This window comes from Acipenser ruthenus, chromosome 33, assembly GCF_902713425.1.
Source record: "Acipenser ruthenus chromosome 33, fAciRut3.2 maternal haplotype, whole genome shotgun sequence".
In the NCBI taxonomy this organism is placed as follows: domain Eukaryota; kingdom Metazoa; phylum Chordata; class Actinopteri; order Acipenseriformes; family Acipenseridae; genus Acipenser; species Acipenser ruthenus.
In genome coordinates, this window is record NC_081221.1 from 8,531,491 (window position 1) to 8,548,242 (window position 16,752).

Genomic DNA, 16,752 nt, shown 5'->3' on the forward strand with positions numbered 1-16,752 from the left:
TGACCTGTTTGACATCCTACTGTTTATACTTATTACTTAAGTGTTATAATTTATTGATTCAATGTGTATCGCTTTGATTAGTGTGTGATTGTTTATCCCTAAGTATGCTCTACAACAGGGATTCCTAAACCTTTTTTTACCCGAGGCCCACCTGTTCAGCTGCACTAGGCCCTGCGGCCCACTATTAACACTGCTTGGGAAAATTGTAAATTTAAAAACATTTTAAATAAACCTAATCTAAACTGTCCTTTATTCATTTGAATAAATATTGTGAAAGAGAGAAATCACATAGAATATGCACTGAGTGAAAATAAAAAAATTGAAACACTTTAATTTTAATAAATCAAATAAATTGCAAAAACTAAACAGACGTTTTTATCAAACCTTTAAATTAGGCACCTTTGTATAATTGAACATTTTAGAAATGCAGTTATTTTTCTTGGTCATCAAACAAGAAAGAAGTGTAGGCCTCTTATTATTCCCATTTATAAATACCTGAACCTGAAAATCACTTTGAGTAAAACCAGTGCATTGTGCACAAAAACATAACTTAAATACTAATTTCTGAACACTGTGTAACTAAAACGTCCAGCTGTTACCTCTCACGCTGAACTGTCATGCACAAAAAAGATGAATTGTGCACAACACAGAAGGAAAGGAGAGCCTTGCATAAGTTACTTTTTTTGCCACTACTCTGCAACCAAATACAACTTGCAAAACCACATTCAGTTGGCTTGCAACATCAACATCCCCCCCCACACCACAAAAAAAGGAATCAGAAATCTTGGCAAATGGAAAAGCTTTTTGAAGCTGTGAACCAACAGCAGTCCCCTTTGATGGAGCTGCTGCATCTGAGGATGTGGACACCCAAGAATTAATCCTCCCGTCCAAAGGAATCAAAAATCTTGGCTCCCACAGTAAGCCCCTCCCTGTTGGAGGAGCTCACCTCCCTTATCAGACCTACTACCGTGGACCTGCAGGTGTCGTGGGCCACAGAAGATGAGCCTAATGCTTTATATTTGAAAGGTTGCCCCTGCTTCTCCTAGTTTTTATTTTGCACAGGGTTCAATTTTTCTGGGAACACCCGACGACTGACCCGGCTGTCTCAGGGTCATTGGACAGTTTGTATAAGGTGCAGGACGCAGATAAGCTGGGCCTTGCCCAGTTTTCATCTGTTGAGGCTTCCATTGCCTCTCTGGTGCAGATGCCCTATCTAGCTTTGCTGCAAAGGGACGTTTCATGTCCTAATAAACAATGTTGCGTCACTGGGATGATCCTGAAAAAGGCCTATGCGGCTTCTGAATTTCGCACATGCTTTGGTAGCTACAGTACGATACTGGTGGCTTACCAGTCCAGACTGTTACAGTCTCTGTCCTCTGACCACAGGCCCTCGTCCCTCCAATTGTACGAGCTGAGCTTGGTCAATAACCATCATAATACAGATAGCTAATGTAAGTATAACACGCTTCCCAAAATTCTCCCTCAGTCATGTTGCAGCAGCTTCAGGTCCATACAAAATCTAAGTAAAAATAAAGTAAAAAAAGTGTAACAAAAATACCACACACACACAAAAAAAAAGAAAAACCATAGAAGCAGTTGAAAATAGATGGTGGTCGAGTCAAGATGCCCGCGTAGCAAAATAATAATCAACAACCGTAGGAGCGCGTAGCAAAACCACTCACAGCCGGTGATCTCCGGTCGAGAGCAGATAAAAGCCGAATCAAGAGGACCGCATCTCGGTATAGAAATCAGTTCAGCTCGAGATGTCATGCAGCAGATCCACTCCTCCTTGCGCCAACAGGGTGTAGCTCATCAGTAGGAGCAGGAGATAGACTCCGGTCCTGGGATGGAACAGCGATCCCAAGGGAGTCCAGAAAGGCCTGGGCATGAAGGAGGTGATTCGCAGAGTCTTGGTTAATCTTGAGAACCGCCGGGTAAAGAAGGAACGCCTGCAGACCTCGGGAGCGAGCGAAGCCAATGCCATGAAGTTGCTGAAGTCGGGAAAGAACCTGATATTACCGGCAACAGAGCGAGAGTAGTCCTTCCTGGCAGCATGCAATATGGCCTGACGGTCAGAATACTTTAGGAGATTGAAGATAAGCGTGCAGGGCTTATCTTTTGTTTTGTCTTGATTGGAGTATATGTGGTGTGCACGCATTATCTCAAAAGCCCTGCTAGAGAGAGACGGGAACCACAGAGGGAGAGATTTCATCAGAAATTCAATGGGATCAGAGTCTTCGTCTCCCTCCTTCAGTCCAACCAGGCAAAGATTGTTCCATCAGGCTCTATCCTCGAGGTCCGCCATCTTAGATTCCAAACGATCAGTTCTAGCTTCACAAGATGTAATCGCTTTCTTATTGTGGTTTGTATAGGAGCGGAGAGCTGTCAGGTCTGTCTTGAGGGCCTTGAATTCCTGGGTGAAGGTTAGACCTGTGCCCTCGATGCAAGAAAACAGGTGCTCGAGGTACTGCCGAGTCTGCGTCATACAGGACCCTATGATGACGGATGGGTCAGAGTCCATCTTATTCTTTTCCTTGGACAGCGAGGAAGAGCGCGTGGAAGGTCTCTTTTTTGGGTTGGGTGACATGCTGGGGTATACCAATGATCAGTACGAGAGCAATTTGAGTAAGTAGAATGAGGTTTTGTAGCTATTAATATTGAAAAAGACGAGGGGAGGTGAGGAGAGAAAATCCTAATCCGCCATTGTTCTCGCAGGTCACGTGTCGTCTTGTATATAATATGTTTATAATAAATATGCAATCAAAAAATGTTTAGCAAATAATACAAGGATAGTACAGAGCGCTTTCTTTTTTTTTTTTTTTTTTTGTATTTGTGTAATGCTATCTCAGTTTTTGTTTTGTTTTCTTTTAGTTTTTTTTTTTACATTTTTGTTGGCCAAATGAGACAGGCTGCAGTTGCAGTGCTTCAGCACAAACTTACAACTTCATGGAAACACAGTTTAAGAAAGCTGTACGATATCAGTAGTCGCACAAGGCCAAATTGGAACTCAGACACAAACATTTAACTATACCCTCCTATATTTTAATACTAATTAGGTTATTTGCCAGAGACTTTCTCTGGCTAAAAGAAAACTACATGGAAACACACACAACCTGATAGTACTACCTAAATAGTGAGAAAAAGGTGAGACTTATTTTTCTTTTTCCGTCGAAATTGCCCCATTGTCTTTTTTTTACGATTTTTAGTGACTTAAGAACGCTGTTAAACATAAAACCACCGAAACCTACTTAAATATTTTAGAACAGATGTATAGCAGACAAAAACTTACTTTCATTGTTTTCAAAACTGCTAAATTGACAATACGCACACACTGTCCTCATAGGAGATGAACCCGATCATGCTCTGTGCGCCCACCCTATTTATAGCAATAACACCTGTTTTTTTCTCTCTGCAGACACGTGAGTGTGAAGACCACCCCAACTCACAAGTACATATTCACTGTGAAGACTCACCACTCTGTGCTTCCTGGAAGTATCGCCTTCAGCCTGCCGCAGGTACGCAACCCTCCCATCTCACCTGGAGGCACTAGTCTGTTCACACTGAGGCAGTTTTGTTGTAGGAATAATTGGTTAATTCCAATTTAAAATATGTTTAAGTTCGGAACGATCAAGGCTTTACAATGAACTGAAACTACAAAAGACGAGTAATAAACCTTAAGCATGCACTATGCATCAACTGATAAACAACAGTGTTAAACATTCATTTTAACTTATCTAAATATACAAATAGCAAGTTTACTTAAAAGCTCTTCAAGTGAACAATGTAAGGTACCCTAACATATTGTTACTTATCAAGGTTCATTAAAAGTTACCTTCACAAAATATGTAACTCTAACTAGTTACTTAATTAAGCTTCGCTGCAGCTAGCTTTCATGCCATCTTTGTATTTGTGACACTGCACATGTTTGGACATGTTTGCACTAGTCATGTTGCCAGTGAAGTATTTTTCTATGTTTCACTTAATTAGTCAGGTTGCCAGTAATGAACCAGTTTACCTGGAATACCTTCTATAATGTTAATCAATTAATCAATATCAATTAATCCAAACAGCAGTGCATCTAAATACCACTGTTTATTTCCCCCATTGGGGATGCTTCCTCCATAGTGATGCACTTTAGTGTTTTATAGATATCTAAAAAAACTGCTGGTTATACTTCAAAACAATGGCTGCAAAGTTATGAATTTCAAAAGAGTTTCATAGGATTGCACAGCTGCAGCAATGCATAAAAACTAGTCAATAATCTTTTACTTAATAGTAGAATCGTCTAATAGGATTAGCACAAATGCTATATGGTAGCAGTGAAAACCTAATGTATTTACAAAACGGTGCTCAAAAGGAGTTGAATATATGCATTCCCAGCGGTAGGCCTAGATTGTTTTAAATATATTAGTCAATGAGTTCAAGCCTGGACACTATACAGCTATATTTTACACACTCAAATACAGAATGGTAAAAATGTACAAAAGTATAATAATTACTTTTTTGTTAAATATGCTGCGCTAAGGAATTTGCTTTGTTACCAAGACAACAGAAAAGTATATCAGCTGTTAGGATAATTAAATGTGACCCTTCGTGTGCCAGAGAATGGTCCCTATTTAAATGATTTACAGTTTTAAAGCAACGTGTCTGACTTCTGTTGGCTTAGTAGAGTTTGAATTTCATTTGGCTGCCCATCAGTTGTTTTCTGCATGCAGAGGTTGTTTAAGCCAGACTCTTCCTGAGGTCTTGATATTCTGGTGTCTCCTGTCAAGACACTCCTCCCAAGCTGTTATAATAGGTGATACACAATCAAAGGGCTCTTACACTGACACAATATGTGGAAGGAATGTACTCTAGGTACTACAGCACACAGAATTGTATTATCGGGCTTAGTGTTCCAAAAGGGGGAGGATTAACCCCCCCCCCCCCAGTATGCTGGATTTCCTGAAAATTAAAATACGCATTTGATAAAACATTTGGAAGACCGAGGGATTTACATGTTATTTTAAAAGAAAAGGAAAGAATATTATTTTTGGAATTGTCAAGATGAATAACTAGACTGGTAATCCTAGATGAAAGAACTGTATTAATGACTTTTAAAATAGCATATATATATATATATATATATATATATATATATAAACAAAAAAAAAAAAAATCAAACCAGGATTAATCCTTTATCTGAATTCAACCGTATATGCTTCAATTATCACAAACACTGCCATCTAGTGTGCAAATGCACAAATGCAGCAGTTCACCCAACAACATTTGGTACATTTTATTTGCAACAGATTTATGTCAGGAGCAGGGTGTTTATTTGTGTGAGAGCTAGACGACCATCATTCAATGTCCTTACTAGTCCTCTGATCCAAACTGAGCCCGGTTCCAGAGGTGAGGGCAGTCTGTTCCTGAGCAAGGATATTTCCACCGCCCCACTAATGAAACAGCTGTCATTTCAGCACCTCGAGGGTATCAAAACCAGGCAGGTCCAGTTCAGAACAAAACCCGTCTGTGATGTGTTGATAAATTCCTCCAGTGTGGTTTCAGTGAGTAGGAGAGTGAAGCGCAGAGGAGTGAGAGCAGAGCTGGATTGTATTCCTCCCTCTCACTCCCACTCAGCCTCTGAATAGCAAGGGCGCTGTTTGGGTGAGGAGTGAGTCAGTGTCTGTGAAGGGGGCTGGGAGAAGCCTTCTCCTGCACTGCTAACCAAGAGTAAGTTAATACCAGACATAGACTAGGCCTGTTCGATCACAGTAAACAAGATAAAGAAATAGCTGGGTGCATTATTTGCCCTCATTATAGATAAAGATGCTAATACACAATCTACAATTCTTTTAGGCGCACACAGTCTAAAATATACTGCTGGGACAAGTATTCAAACAAACACTGCTTGAAACGTATGCAAAACATGGCTGTGTTTGTATTTGTTCACATAACAGGATTTATAAAATATTGTATCAAAAAAATTTCATGCAAGAAACTGATGCATAAATAAGGTCTAAAAAAAAATAACACACATTCTACGTACAGAAGACTGTTTCTCTCCTTTTCATTTAGTAGGTTATTTGAGTGGGTGCTGGGTTTATTTTACTCCCGAGATATTATTTTTACTGTAATATGGTACCAATTAAATTTTTGAAACGGTATTTAAACATGACACCCCATGTTTCTCCCAGCACAACTAAAATGTTAATCCACATAGATAATCTATTGTACTATAGGTCTAGGTGATACAGTTTAGCATAGCTTTATGTGTTAAGGGTATATTGAAATAATGTATGAGAGAGTCCTGGTTTCTCTCCTTTAAACAGTATGGTTTTTATTTTTATTGACTTGTAAAGCGCATTGTATGATAGGCTTACTTACTAATCTTACTTAGCATCTTTATATGATATCATTGGCAAAATATTTATATTTAATTCTGATTTACATCCATCATTATTATTATTATTATTATTATTATTTTTTTTTTTTTTTTTTTTTTTTTTTTTTTTTTTAAGGCCTGGAATTTATCAAATGATAGCTGTTATTTGCCTATGAACTCCTGCAATCAGATTTTGTTGTACAGATCTTGTTTAAGTGGCAGCAGCTCAGTCCTATGTATCGCACAACGGTTCCGTTTCTAATGCTCTGCTTTGCTTTTTTCAGAGGAAATGGGCTGGACTCTCCATTGGACAGGAAGTGGAGGGTAAGCCTGAGTTAATCAAAGAGCTGTCTACAATAGGGATGAGCCGGTATAACATTTCCATGGTAACCTTAATATCACGGTATAGAGTACATCATGTAAGTTATAAAATGAAGGTTCACTAAAAATGGAGAAACACTACTGTAAATTACTGTAATTCACAAAAATAATAAGAAGACAATCAGAATTTTCAAACTTTAAGAACACCCTAAAGTTGCACAATATTCTGTTATTAAGATCTATTCTTTGCTCAAAACAATGTTGGTGCTGCAGTTTGTTAGAACAATTCCAACGTACAAATCAATAAATACATTGAAATAAAAGTGCTTTGTTTATTTGCTGGTAAACACAATTAGGCATATTGATTAAAACACAGACATTTACTAATTCAGAATGTGTGAGGCTCGGTGAGAAAGCTGAGTAGTACTGAGACTTGCTTTGTTGATATGAAAAGTACCTTTTTCTTCTCGTTGTTCATAGGAACATGAAACCAGCATTAAGTTGTATACTGTAATTATGATATTTGCGGTGCAGCATAACAGGAACGGTATCAATACCATAATGTATCTAAACCACAATACCGGTATACTGACTCACTCCTTGTGTACAGTACACTACCTCAGCAGTTTAATTCCCGCATGGGCTATGGGGAAACACAGTTCTGCATTAATCAGAAGTGGTTTCACCTTAATTAATCTATTGTTTGTCCTCCAGGGTAATTTTGTTCAGGTTTTGTTCTAAACCAGCATTAAAAAGATAATAAACAGTAGTGTACAAATGTTGCACTTATTATTTGTCAATTGCCGTAAGTATAGCTAAAGTCTTTGTACTGTCTTTATTGTGCAAGAAAGGTTTACATTTAAAATGCACACAACAGAAGATACCATGCCGGTAATGAATAGAAAGTGGTTAGAGATATAGATTATCCTGTCTGCTGAATGTGTGCTGAAATCCAGAAGTGGAATTGGGCCCATTCCAAAACCCTTTACTATCGATTCGTAAGACTGTAAGAGTGTGCTCAATACATTTTTGATAAACGAGAATTATAGAAGCATAACTGTTGTGTGATATCAACAAGAGTTCAAATGTATGTGTTAGAAAAGAACAGCAGCTGGCCAATTATAGATATTCCCTGCTGTGTTTGAGGCACCCTAATAAGATCTAAGGTTCATTTCACCGTACTGCAGTGAGCACAGGTAAAGAATACGATGGAGCTTTCGTCTTCTATCCAGCAGATACAGATGAATTATTTAACGTTTCAGTCATCACGTACTGGTATGGCTGGTACAACAACATGAAAATCAACATGCAGCACTTCAGCACTATCAACCTTGCACCTTAATGAGCACTAGGAAACACTTGGTTCTCCTGCACTTTCTACTTTCTCCCTGCTCCTTAATAATGAGTATTAAAACACCACATTCTCAGGGTTCGCTGAGGGCTCCCCAGGTAAAGGCACAGCCGCGTGGTGTGCAGGGCGAGTCATACAGTCAGTGGAGCGCAGGATCCTGGCTGTGTGAAGTCAGCTGTCTTCACTGGGGATTCCAGAGTGAGCATCTCATTGGCTCTGGCGCTCCTGCTGGTTAGAGAGGTAAAACTGTCAGGGACTGTTTCTCCTCATCACCTTACAGCGGACCCTGCTGGCCAGGTGCCGGCTGAGCTGAAGTAGACACCTGGAGGGCTGGCCACAGCTTGCCACTGTCCACTCTTGAATTCTTGAGAGGCAATTGGTCATGGGATCGGAGGACATCCACTGATCTTCAGTTCTCCAAGCAGTTATGTGGAATTGCTGCAGGGAGAGAATGTAATTGGACATTGTAAATTTGGAAGAAAATCATGGGTAAAATAATTGGGCACCCTAAATTTAAAAACAAAAAACAAAATAAACACTACATTCTTAGCTCCCTAGCACATTGAATTCTCAGTTTTATTATTTTAAGTTTAAAATACTTCATTCTCAGTGGCCCAGCGCCGTTGCTTATGAATTGCCTCATATTGCATGCTAATCATAAGCAGCTAAACTATGTTTCTTTTTCTCTATACTCATAATTAGCCACTCATTTAAAACCTGGAGCACTGCAGTGGTAGTATAGCTATTCATTTTCTACCAGGATTCCAACTGCATTATTATAACTTAACTACAGTTTTTTAAAAAGGATGACAAGATATAAAGCTGTGGCCCACACTCCTGCTCTGTACCTTTTAACACACATTTTGCAGGCAGTAATTATGTCCATAACACTTTCTCAGACTTAAAACGTGTGATGAATACAAGAGTGTATGTAGGCTTCCTTTTTTATTTAAGTTGGGTATCGCAGGGTAGGGACACTGCAGTGCTGTTGCAGGAGAGTTTTGTGGTTTAGAAGCAGCCGTTCTCTGTATTCTGTGCAACAATTTCTTAACACTTTACCTGCAACCAATTTCTCTCTGTGTTGTGACTTGTCCTTACTGTGTAGGTGTATCATGGTAAAGTTGACGACCAACAATGACATCCTTTTATGAATCATTTCTAACTTAGCAAACATGATACAATGACATAGATATTGGAATTTGAGCAATATACTGTACAGGCACAAACCTGTGTTAAATTAGCAATTTAGTTTGTTTGTGGAAATATTTATTACTTTTCTCAACTACACTCCAAAATATCCTGCAATGCCTGATGCTATATATGTTGTTCCCCTCGTTCTTGTCCATATAGTGTAGTGTGATGATGTTTATAATATCTCTAATGAAGGCATTAGCGAAAAGCTTTCTCTTATTAACTGATCTTTTTTATAGTTTTACTCCTCGCTCTCAGCACTTTTAGGTTATTGGAAATATAGAAATACTAAAAGAAACAGACTTCTTGTTGAAAAGTTTGCCATTGAATTGTAGTTTATGTTAGTATTTCTATTTTCAGCACTTACAAACTGTGCATTGGGTGGAGGTGTGGCCTAGTGGTTAGTGCTAAAAGACTGGGTTAGTGCATCTGAAGGGAGGGAGGTTTGGCCCAGTGATTAGAGCTCAGGGACTGGGAAGCAGTGTGGCCTAGTGGTTAGACCTGGGGGATTGGGAAGCAGTATGGCCTTGTGGTTAGAGCTGGGACTAGGAGGAAATATAAACTAGCAGTCAGAGCTGAGGAAGTGGGAAGCTCTATGGCTTAGTGGTAAGAGCTGGGGAGCTGGGAGGATGTGTGAGTTTGTGCTTTAGAGGTACTGGGAGTCAGAGGTACTTCAGAGGAGCTATTTACAAAAACTGCATCTTTTCAGAGCTTCACTGCAGAGAACAAGTCAGTAATTACTGATGAAAATTCCAAACACACTATTATTTGATGTATGAGATGTTAACAGCAACACCATGCGGGGGAGTGGAAGCATTGTTTACCTGCATTTCAAACAACACTTTCACTAAGAACTGACCCCTCAGACTCACTAATAACCCTGACTGCCTTCTGTTTATCATCTCATGTTAAACACTGACAGTTCACAGTTAGAAGCCATCTTAGTAAATAATTAGCACTGTGGAATGGTGAAGTTAAATGTGTTTTTTTCCAAATCATTGTATATCACATGGCAAGCAGTGCTGTATTAAACTAAGTTCCCATAGTAATGTGGGAGGTGACATGACCTCATCCTATACTGAAAATGTTTTTTTTTTTTCATTTCATTATTGTCTGTAAATCACTTGGCTGCACTATAGGCCAAGTCTAGTAATTTCAGAAAATTTGAATTCATTAAACCAGGGGTTTTCAACCGGGGACATGTACCTATGGGTGTACTTCTAAGGGTCATAGGTGGGACTCAGAAATGCAAAAATAAAAATGAAAGTAAAAGAAAATAATGATCTTGAATTTTTTTTAAGGTATTATATATTATTGCTAAACCACTCTGCATAAATATTTCATTTTTGTTTAGCAGCCCAATGGTTACAGTCTGACTTTGGAGAGCACTCTGTGCTGCTCGTGAACTTTAACTAGTCATATAGCACAATCTTTCTGCATTTTTTGAAGAATAAATGAACAAATAATGATTACATTTTACACAATAGTGGCTTGTTGAATGAGTACTGTACATCCAGATTACCCTGTGTATCATTTCTCCAGTGAAAAATGTATACATTTCTTACTTGCAAAAGAAAAACTAGGGAACAAAACACGAGTCTACAGAAAGTGATCATAGAGATACAGTTTTGTGTGTGCGTAGTGGGGTACCTTTAAATTCCTTTAGGTACTGTAGATCTGCACTGTTCCAGGTCTCAATATCCCATTCTTCCCACAGTGGCCGTTTACACCTTTGACAAGACGAAGCAGTGCGTGGGCAGCATGACCATCGAGATTGACTTCCTGCAGAAGAAAAGCGTCGACACAAGCCCCTATGACTCAGACAAGATGGCTGGAGAGTACATCCAGCAGTTCAATAACCAGGCCTTCACTGTGGGACAGCAGGTCAGTCACATGTACAGTGCTGTTGGTATTTTATTTTATTTTTTACACTGTGTATGCTTGACCCGGGAACTCAGAGAGGGTTGTTTGCATTTCTGTTTATCATTTGTAAAATGACAAGGGGCACGGTAACGCATAATTGTGCATTTATCAAGGTGCGGAAAATTACTGTAATTATTGATTGAATGCTTGGTGTCCCTTTTTCCATGATTCTGACTTTTTCCTCTCTCTCTCTCTCTCTCTCTCTCTCTCTGGTACTTGTTGCACCGCAGCTTGTGTTCAGCTTCAATGACAAGCTGTTTGGTCTCCTGGTGAAGGACATCGAAGCAATGGATCCAAGTATCCTCAAGGGGGAGCCAGCCTCTGGCAAGAAGCACAAGGTAAGGGAATACGGTTGCATGACATAACAGTGAGTCCAAAACCGCGCCGACGGACATTACAGCGCTGATCATTATAGTGACTGTCCATAACAGTGATACGACATCACCGCGCCGAACTACAATTCCCAGAAGACTCTGTGAAGTTCACAAAAGACTATAGTTTTCCCATACAGCTTCATCATAACTAGACTGGTAAATACGATAGGTAAAACCTCCCTGCAATAAAAGCGTGTTTCTACAAGCATTGTTTATGTAGTTGGGCTGCATATCGATTTTTTTTGTGTTTTTCACTTGTTGCAGAATGATTTTCAGCATATGTTTTGACATATATTGTAGATAGTTAACCTATATCACTACAATATATTTGTATATGATTACTCACATGATGTGTTTGGATTTTTTTTAAATGTATATTTTGTACAGATTTGTTTTTTAAATAAAGAGTTTAACTTTATATTGTTGCCCTTGCTTCTCTGCCCTGTTGTATCTCTACTGAACCCACCGTTTTATTTCTAGCATGATGTTTTTATGCAGAGTGAGTTCACTTTTGTTTGAAATGAAAATGTTGCAGTCAGATAATTCCCCTTTATGTACTTGCTTGACACGTAGTTTTTATTATTATTATTATTATTATTATTATTTTATTATTATTTCTAGTACTACTGCTTAGGGTCTGTACACTATGTCTAATAAAAGGGTCTATTAAAAGACCCTTACAAATACATCAGAGAGGTATTTACATACACTAATATTTTTTAATTATCAAAGGCGCAAGCTTAATCCAATTCTTCCAGTGACAGCGTGAGACTTGCAGCTCTTCCCCATTCCCCTTTATCTGAGTTCCGACCAGAAGCTATTTTATTATTATTATTATTATTATTATTATTATTATTATTATTATTATTATTTTTATTATTATTTAATTGTGCATTCATATCTTTATTTGGGTGGGTCTTCCACCCTCAAGGTCTCAGCGATACTGCAGTTGGCCAATATCCACAGTTGTTTGTCAAAAGTATCCCAGTGTATGCTTCTGTTACACACATTAAATGGTGATTTTTTGTTTCTTTGAAAATATATTTATTCAGGGCAGCAAGAGCACTACACAAACAAAGCAGTACGTAACTGTAACAAGCTGAACAGACAGTTTTTTGTTTTGGAACTTTTTTTTGTTTTTAATATATTAGAAAACAGAAGAATAGGGGGATTTTAAGAATGTACCATCTATATTTACCATAAATAAATAGGGGTGTTTATAGGAATGTACAATATACATGTATTTAACATTAATTTTAGGGTGTTACACTTCCATAAATTAGGGTTTGTAAACTTTGGATGACCACTGTATACGCACACAAACGGGCAAACAAACGTTTCTATGTAATGTGGCAGTGGCGGACAAAAGAAACACACCAAAGGCAGTTTTGGGGCCAAAATAGCGGCAACAACAACCACTGTTTATTTCTTCCTTGAGAAATGGACTGTCTGAGAAATGGGATGGGTCGCTGCTATTAAACAAACAGAAAACATACGCACATCCAAAGTCTTTTCAAGGTGCAGGGTAGAACGATTTTAAAGTTAAACAAACATAGTACCCGCACACTTATACATTATGTTCCAAAGTGTTTATATTTTTTATTATACCCAAGATCAACGTTTCGATTTGCAAGAGATCTTCATCAAACCTGGTATGCAACTGCTTTACAACTGTGCAATATGAGTCTCACTGACACTGCTAAGTCATATTAAAACCTGGTTGTCGTGGTGATGTTGTAGCGTTGTTATGGGCAGTCGCTGTAATGGTTGTCGTGGTGATGTTGTAGCGCTGTTATGGGCAGTCGCTGTAATGGTCGTCGTGGTGATGTCGTAGCGCTGTTATGGGCAGTCGCTGTAATGGCCGCAACGGTCATGTCTTCGCAGTCTTGGACTCGCGGTGATTTTATTGTAATATGGAACCATAACTTTTGTTTTCCAGCTTATTCAAAATTAAAGAATATTTAAATATTTGCTTAGATTTTGAAAGCATATTTGAACATGAAAAACCCATATTCGTTCCAGCACTAGAATTTTGTAGTGTGTATGTACTTCTGAATTTACACCGCTATACAGCTCAGGTGGAACTTAGGCAAAGGGGCTCAAGTGAACCCTTTCTCCCCAGTCATGCAGGCATTGAAACCTGGGATCTTATCACTAGAACAAACTTCTACCCATGAACAGCCCATAGTACTCATAGTACTCACTGTACTAGACATGTGCATAGGAAATCTCTGTAAAGTAAAATTATTGATTCCCAGTCTTCTATATTTATCCACAAGGTAGGGCTAGCACAAGCAGTGGCAATGTGAGCAACCCTAAAAACCTGCCCAGATGACCCCTCTTCTCAGGGGGTGAGAGAGCAGTTCAGTCTCAGTGGCCTTTTTAAGAGGTTAAGATGCCCATTGCCAATTGTGCTGTATTGTGTGGCACTGTCACTGAAGTGTTGTGACAACATTTCACTTAAAACACAAGAAAGGTTACAAACGAGAGGGGGCCATTCAGCCCATCTTGCTTATTTGGTTGTTAGTAGCTTATTGATCCCAGAATCTCAAGCAGCTTCATGAAGGATCCCAGGGTGTCAGCTTCAACAACATTACTGGGGAGTTGGTCCCAGACTCCCACAGTTCTCTGTGTAAAAAAGTGCCTCCTATTTTCTGTTCTGAATGCCCCTTATCTAATCTCCATTTGTGACCCCTGGTCCTTGTTTTTTTTTTTTTCTGGTTGGAAAAGTCCCTTGGGTCGACATTGTCAATACCTTTTAGAATTTTGAATGCTTGAATCAGATCACTGCGTAGTCTTCTTTGTTCAAGACTGAATAGATTCAATTATTTTAGTCTGTCTGCATATAACATCCCTTTTAAACCTGGAATAATTCTGGTCGCTCTTCTTTGCACTCTTTCTAGAGCAGCAATATCCTTTTTGTAGCGAGATGACCAGAACTGAACACAATATTCTAGATGAGGTCTTACTAATGCGTTGTAAAGTTTTAGCATTACTTCCCTTGATTTAAATTAAACATTTTTCACAATATATATGAGCATTTTGTTGGCCTTTTTTATAGCTTCCCCACATTTCCTAGATGAAGACATTTCTGAGTCAACATAAACTCTTGATCTTTTTCATAGATTCCTTCTTCAATTTCAATATCTCCCATGTGGTATTTATAATGGACATTTTTAATGCCTGCGTGCAGTACCTTACGCTTTTCTTTATTAAAAGTCATTCTCATTGGCTGAATAACTATTAACGACTGTATGAAACTGCGTTGTACCTTTATGTTGTGCTTAAACAGATTTTCTCCTTCTCTCCTGCAGATTGATATTGGTCTGATCCTTGGGAACAGTCAGGTGGTGTTTGAGAAAGCAGACAGCTCTTCTCTAACCCTTGTTGGTAGGTGCTAAGACCCCTTTGTATGTCTGTGTATCATCTGGGCAGCCCTCCACATTCCAAGTCAAGCCCAGCCTGTGGGACAGTATGCAAATGTTCTAGTATGCTCATTAGTAAATTAGATATTCCACACTTGTCTACATTCCTGAACATGCTGAGGAATGATGTGTTACAGAACACTCTACATGAAATGCATTACATTACATTTGCTGTGTGCCATGTTGTCCATATTGCAGCGTTATATTTTTAAACATATTCCCGACTCTTGAGTCATAAATCAATTGGCCACTACATTTCCCAACATTTACTTGGGAGCGTTTGCCAGGAGAAAAATATCACTTTCCTGGCAAATGTTACCAAGTAAAAGTTGAAAAAAGTACTATCCTGTGAATGTGTGAATAAAAAAATACCAAAACTATTAGGCATAGCATTTTCTCTAGAATAACTCTGGACGATCATATTCTTGCAGTAATTTGTATAAAGATCCAAGCTGGTCTGCTGCTGTTCTGGATGGCCCTAAGTGTTTTTTTCACAAAAAAGAACATAAGACAGTTTACAAACGAGAGGAGGCCATTCGGCCCATCTTGCTCGTTTGGTTGTTAGTTGCTTATTGATTATTATTTGATTATTTAGCAGGCGCCTTTATCCAAGGCGACTTACAGAGACTAGGGTGTGTGAACTATGCATCAGCTGCAGAGTCACTTACAATTAAATCTCACCCGAAAGACGGAGCACAAGGATTTGAACCGGGGACCTCCTGGTTACAAGCCCTTTTCTTTAACCACTGGACCACACAGCCTCCTTTAATTGATCCCAGAATCTCATCAAGCAGCTTCTTGAAGGATCCCAGGGTATCAGCTTCAACAACATTACTGGAGAGTTGGTTCCAGACCCTCACAATTTTCTGTGTAAAAAAGTGCCTCCTATTTTCTGTTCTGCATGCCCCTTTATCTAATCTCCATTTGTGACCCCTGGTCCTTGTTTCTTTTTTCAGGTCGAAAAAGTCCCCTGGGTCAACATTGTCAATACCATTTAGAATTTTGAATTCTTGAATCGGATCACCGCGTAGTCTTCTTTGTTCAAGACTGAATAGATTCAATTCTTTTAGCCTGTCTGCATACAACATGCCTTTTAAACCCGGGATAATTCTGGTCGCTCTTCTTTGCACTCTTTCTAGAGCAGCCAGTCCTATTTTTCCTTTTGTCTGCAAATTTAATAAGTTTGCTTACTATACCAGAATCTAAATTATTAATGTAGATTAAGAATAGCAGAGGACCTATATAATATATTGGTCCATTACCGTTTTATATTTGGTCTTAACATTTTTCCTTTCTGCATGCTATTAAACTGTGCCACAAAGGGGCAGCAGACACCCACCAATTCCTTTGTGGTGTCTCTCTTTTTTCTTTGTTACTAATAGCCAGTTACTAAGGAAGTGGTAAAGGACCAGCTTTCTCCCTCCCTTGAAACCTGTTAGTTACATACAGTGGCTCTCAAAAGTATTCATCCCCCTTGGACTTTTCCACATCTTACTGTGTTACAACATGGAATCAAAATGGATTTAATAATGAGTTTTTGCCACTGATCAACACAAAAAAAGTCCATAATGTCAAAGTGAAAAATAAAATCTACAAATTGTTCTAAATTAATTACAAATACAAAACAAAATAATTGATATATTCATATATTTCAATTCCACAGTGCATCCTATGTGCGCTCTGAGGTTCAATTGGGAGTATTATGTTTAAAATGTTTACATGAAACTCTTTTTGCTATTTGGAATACCAGGTAAACATAACTGGAATACAAATTCTCTGTAAGTGGATTTCATACTTCACAAA

The 16,752-nt window shown here is 38.6% G+C and overlaps 1 protein-coding gene across 3 annotated transcripts in view; it reads left to right on the forward strand.

Annotated features, from left to right (window-relative positions):
* LOC117433404 (vesicle-fusing ATPase) overlaps window positions 1–16,752 on the forward strand; it is a 129,827-nt gene that overhangs the window by 56,302 nt on the left and 56,773 nt on the right. For all 3 annotated transcript variants that reach the window (XM_034055634.3, XM_034055635.3, XM_034055632.2), the window contains exons 3-7: window positions 3,416–3,515; window positions 6,649–6,688; window positions 10,945–11,111; window positions 11,381–11,488; window positions 14,839–14,914. In XM_034055634.3, the coding sequence (XP_033911525.1) occupies window positions 3,416–3,515; window positions 6,649–6,688; window positions 10,945–11,111; window positions 11,381–11,488; window positions 14,839–14,914 (491 nt within the window). The remainder of the gene's footprint in view (window positions 1–3,415; window positions 3,516–6,648; window positions 6,689–10,944; window positions 11,112–11,380; window positions 11,489–14,838; window positions 14,915–16,752) is intronic.